At 56.8% G+C, this 4,806-nt stretch overlaps 1 protein-coding gene across 1 annotated transcript; it reads right to left on the reverse strand.

The window, feature by feature from the left end:
• Positions 1-511: 511 nt before the first annotated feature.
• On the reverse strand, positions 512-4,040 carry VTN (vitronectin). Its single transcript, XM_003912492.2, has 8 exons — positions 3,365-4,040; positions 3,152-3,271; positions 2,732-3,076; positions 2,514-2,653; positions 2,097-2,253; positions 1,745-1,897; positions 937-1,284; positions 512-713 (listed from the first exon to the last, which is right to left on the reverse strand). The coding sequence occupies exons 1-8, from the start codon at positions 3,426-3,428 to the stop codon at positions 601-603; spliced, it is 1,440 nt and encodes a 479-aa protein (XP_003912541.1). The 5' UTR covers positions 3,429-4,040; the 3' UTR covers positions 512-600.
• Positions 4,041-4,806: the final 766 nt, after the last annotated feature.

The following is a 4,806-nucleotide window of genomic DNA, read 5'->3' on the forward strand; positions in this document are numbered from 1 at the left end:
TTCTCCCCTTCACTATCTCTCCTGGTCTTGCTGCTCCCCATCCTAGACCCTAGACAGAGACCTCAAGAAAGGCTCACTCTAGGGGTGGGTTTGGGGAAGCACAGTGACTTCAGGAGCCGGAGCTACTATGATTTCAGATCAGGATGGACAAAAAAGCTGAGCCAGAACCTCACCACCTCTTGCCCCTTCTCTCTCCTCCAAGACCCTAGTCAACTCCAAGGGGCAAAGCAAGCCTCACCCAAGGAGGCTGGCCTGGTAACTCTGTCACCATCAGAGGGGTTCAAGTGCCTGCTTAGCTGCTGGTGGGTTGCTGGGGGTTGCTTAGCTCAAGAGGAAGGGTAGCTCTCAGGAGGCCTTCCCCAGTCCCAAACTTCGGTTCACAGAGAAGTCCTGAGCCCAACATGGGTTGAACACAGCGAGGCCCTTCTCTGCCCGCTTCACCAACCCATTCTGACAGCCCAGCTTCCTCTCCTTTACTCAGGCAGGGATGTATCCACCCCAGTCAGGACAGTAGTCTTAAACTCAGGGACCTTTATTGGGCTGGGGGAAGGAGATTGGAGGAGGGAGCTACAGCGGGCCCAGCCTTGTGGGCTCTGCCTCCTACAGATGGCCAGGAGCTGGGCAGCCCAGCCAGTACTGGGCGATGGAGCGTGGGTAGGGAGGGTCCACAGCGTCCACTCGCCGTGTGCGAAGGTTGACTCGGTAGTACTTGTCTGGAAGAGAGGAAAGCAGAGGGTGCGTGAGGCCCAGCCTGGCCCTGCCCACTCTTCCCTTAAGAAAGTCTCAGAAGGGAAAGTGAACATCCACGATGCAGCTAAGGACTTCTGGCCCGGCTTTCTGTGGTCACTACCTGCGAGCTGTATTCAGCCCTTATGGACCAGGGACAGCAAGGAAAACCCAAGCTAGAGCAGCTTCAGGGGTGGCAAGGGCTCCTACCTCCAGAGAAGAAGAAGACACTCTGGATGGGTTCACAGGTGGCAGGCACAAGCCAGTCCATCCTGTAGTCATCATAGTTGTCGGCTCCCAAGTTACTCTCCTCACTGGAGAACAAGGACAGCCGCCACATGGCGCGGGATGGCCGGCGGGAGTTCTGGTTGCGGCCACGGCTGTGGCCTCGGTCTGAACGGTAGCCTTTGCGGTTGCGACGCCTAAACTTTTGCTTCTTGGCCAAGGAGGGGTGGGGTGCCATGCCTGAGACGTAGATGCGGCCAGCCATGGCTGCGTCCACTTGCCCTGGCACACCATGCCAGTCCCGGCTAATGAACTGGGGCTGTCTCATACCAGCTGTGGCAGGGAAGGGGTGAATGAGAGGTCTTAGGGGTCTGAATCTTGCCCCCTCCAGCAAGGTCATTAGAGTTCATCTGCTGCATCTTGCCCAAAGACACACAGCAGCGAATGGCAGAGCCAGGCCTTTGATTCTCAGTCCAATGCCCTTCACTGTGTGCTCCCTCCACCATATCACTGGTGTCTAGACCCCACCCCCCCAGGCCCCCTAAACTCCTCAGCCATAGCCCCTCCCTCTGCTGGCTGTGCCCTCGGCTGTGCTAGGCAAAGTCCAAGGTGTGGGGTCCAGGTAGAGCCGAGCTTCCCCCAAAAAGGTCAACAGAAGCAAAGTCTGGCCTGAGCAAATAGACTTTGATCGATAGCTCCACAACCACAGCCCCCTCCAGCCAACCTGGCTCTACCACTAGCCAGGGGTTTCAGCCCTTTTGAAGGAGAAGAAAGACTTGCCGTCTCTCCATACCAGAGGTTCTGCCCCAGAAAAGAAGCTCGAAGATGTCCTCCCAGCTGTCCCGCTGCATCACGGCAAAGTGCTCAAACACAGCCGACCGGGAGCTGCCTTCACACTCCTCCTGACTGGGCTGGTGCTGGAACTGGTACTCCCAGTACTGTTTCCCTGGGGAGCGGGGTGGTGGGCATTAGGAGGGCTGGGCCAGAGCCAGACTGGAGATCCCAGAGGTTGTTGAAGTTAGGATCTCCCAGCATGAGGTGGGGGTATGGGGTGGGCACATGCTGAGGCCTGTCCCCAGTGAAGTGTGAAAGGAATCCAAGACTGCTCCACTGCCTGCTCAGTCTCCCACCCAGCCCCTGAGTACCCTTGAAGAAGTAGACCCGCTCCCTGCCACTGTAGCTATGGGCAGGGAGGGCCAAGGCTGCGTCCACGTTGTCTGGGATGCCATCGAAGCCATCAGAGATATTTCGGGGGTAATCAGGGTCCAGGACACCATCCTCAAAGCGCCAGTACTGACTACCCTAAGAGATGGGGAAAGTGAAAAGGGGTATGGAGGCTGCTGGCTAGGCACAGAGGCAGAGTCCCTTGCCCTAAGGCAGCCGTTCGCAGGTTCAGGTTCACTGCCCAGGACCTGGAGTCTTGGGGCTGCCCTGTGCTCACAGAGCGCCCACCAGGTCCTGCAGCGCCCTGGGTCCAGCCTCCCTGTCCACCCTGTCCCTGGGAGCAATAGCTCTCAAACCCTTCCTAGATGCTTTCTACCCTGGTCCACAGCTGCTGGCACCTTGAAGAGGTAGGTCTTCCCCTGACAGTTGATGCGGGTGAAGGCGGCATCAATGGGGCCCTCGATGCCCCAGACATCTCGGATGAGCTTGGGGTACCCAGGCCTCACTGCCTTTTCATCCAGTTCATAGCAGTACTGCCCTACAGTGGAGGAGGTGGTGTGAGAGCGGGGACGCTCCTGGGGCAGACCCCCATCCCCAATACCTGCCCTGGATTCACCTCGGAAGGCAAAGAGGGAACCGTTCTTGAGGTCGGTGAAGGCGTCGAAGGGTTTCCCACTGCATAGCTCCTCCTCTGCTGGGAGCTCAGGGGTCCCTGGACGAAGGGTCTCTGGCCTTGAGTCCGTCCCCTCAGGCTTAGAGATGCCCACCTCAGGTGCAGGGGATTCTTCCTCAGGGTTCAGAACAGTTGCCTGCTCAGGATGCCCTTCGGGCTGGGCCTGGAGGTCAGGGCTCGGGGAGGAGCCCTCCGGCTGTTCATGGATGGTGGCATTGTTTTTCTCCTCACCGTCGTCATAGATCACATACTCATCCTCCGGCATGGTGAACACATCCCCACGAGTCACTGCAGAGAGTGGATGGTAGTGAGTCTCCAGCTGCAAGGGGCACCCCAGCCCACCCACCTGGGCTCTGAACACACCTTGGGGCTTGCACTCAGCCGTATAGTCTGTGCAGCAGCTCTGGTAGTAAGAGCAGAGCTCATCACACTGGCACTTCTTGTCAGCATTGAAGCCCTCAGTGCAGCGGCCCTTGCATGACTCTTTGAGGAAGGGGTGTCAGTAGGTGCCACCAAGCCCGGGCCACCCTCGCCCTCCCTACATTGACCCAGATGGCCACCAACACCCCCCTGTACCTTGGTCAGCCACAGCAACCCATGCCAGCAGGGCCAGCATGAGAAGGGGTCTCAGGGGTGCCATGGCGGGACTTCTAGCTCAGTGCCTGGCAAGCTGGGCTCTGATCTCCCTGAAGTCTCTGCCCTGATGCCTGAGGAAGGGAGGGAGAGGCAGAGACAGGGAGGGAGGGGACTGAAGAAGAGGAACTGCCTTTTCTGCTGCTCTGTTTGCTCAACCTCCAGCCCATCCCCTCTGCCCCCTCCAGCGGCTGCTGCAGCAAAGGTCACATTCCTGGAACACTGGGCCTGGGAGAGCTGGGAGATAAGACCTTTGCCAAGCTCAGAATCATTAGGTCATCAGAAGGGGAATTAGCACCGCGGATCTGGAGGCCAGAAAGAAGGCTCATTGGGCAACAGCTTTATCTCTCTGAGTCTTAGTTCAGTTTCAGCAAAATGGGATTAACCCCCTTGCCTCATGGGGTGTTGGGAGATTACATGAACTGAAACAGACAAAATGCCCAGTAGCTGGAGCAGTCACAAATTCCTTCTCCAAACATGGCTATTGATCCATGATTGTTTGATCAGACACATCCCTGGCTGGGTGCTCATTCGCCATTGTTTATTTAGGGCAGGAAAAAGGGAGTGGGAGGAGAGTTTGTAAGCACTCTGGGGAATTTTCTTTTTTAGCATAAAAGAACAAAGTTTCATTTCTGGGTTCTTCTCTTGGGTGCATCAATCTCCCCAGGCTGGAAATTTGGGTAAATATCAACCCACTGAACTAGATTTGATTTCTGAGTCTTTTCTGAGCAGGCCACTCCCTGTCCCCAGCCTCAGTCTTCCCATCTGTAAAGAGTGGACTTGTTCACACTTTTAGACTCTCAAGAGAAATACGATCCCTCTACCTGGAAAATGCCCACTGGCATGAAACACCTGATTTTGTGCCCAATTTCAGGTGTCCACAGAGCTTCTGAAGTCCTGCCATCACCTGAAAAAAAAGTGATCCTGAGATTTTAGCTGATTTTTCTGTTCTGTAATCAGAGGGGACAGTGATTTTGGCCAATCTCTTCCTCATGGGCTTCAGTGGAGTCAGCTGTGGAATGGAACACCGATTCCCACCCCAGAGGCATCTTGTGAGGTCTAGCTGAGAAACAGGCATAAAAGGGCCTTAAGAGTTATGATGATTGTTTTAACCACTTAGTAGGGAGGGGGCACGCAGCGGTGTTGCTCCCACGTACTGGTGTCACGCGGGGCGGGGAAGAGGAGGTGGAGAACGGAGACTGTCATCTCATTTTCGACCCCCTTCCTCCAAGTCCAGCGCAGGAGGAGGCGGCTGCGACTGAGGGGCTGGGGAAGGCTGGCCAGGGGCGTGGGCGTGGCTGGGGACGACTTGGGGGTGGGGCTGCGCAGGAGGCTGGAGGAGCCCCGCTGGACCCAGAGGCGGGGCATCGGCCCCGGGTCCGGTG

Source organism: Papio anubis, chromosome 17, assembly GCF_008728515.1.
Source record: "Papio anubis isolate 15944 chromosome 17, Panubis1.0, whole genome shotgun sequence".
Classification (NCBI taxonomy): domain Eukaryota; kingdom Metazoa; phylum Chordata; class Mammalia; order Primates; family Cercopithecidae; genus Papio; species Papio anubis.

Coding starts and splice junctions, on each gene's coding strand:
- VTN (XM_003912492.2), bottom strand. CDS start 3,428: ATGGCACCCCTGAGACCCCTTCTCATGCTGGCCCTGCTGGCATGGGTT. Junction 3,272..3,364: donor GGTTGCTGTGGCTGACCAAG/GTACAGGGGGGT, acceptor CCTTCCTCAAAG/AGTCATGCAAGGGCCGCTGC. Junction 714..936: donor TGTCTTCTTCTTCTCTGGAG/GTAGGAGCCCTT, acceptor CCTCTCTTCCAG/ACAAGTACTACCGAGTCAAC.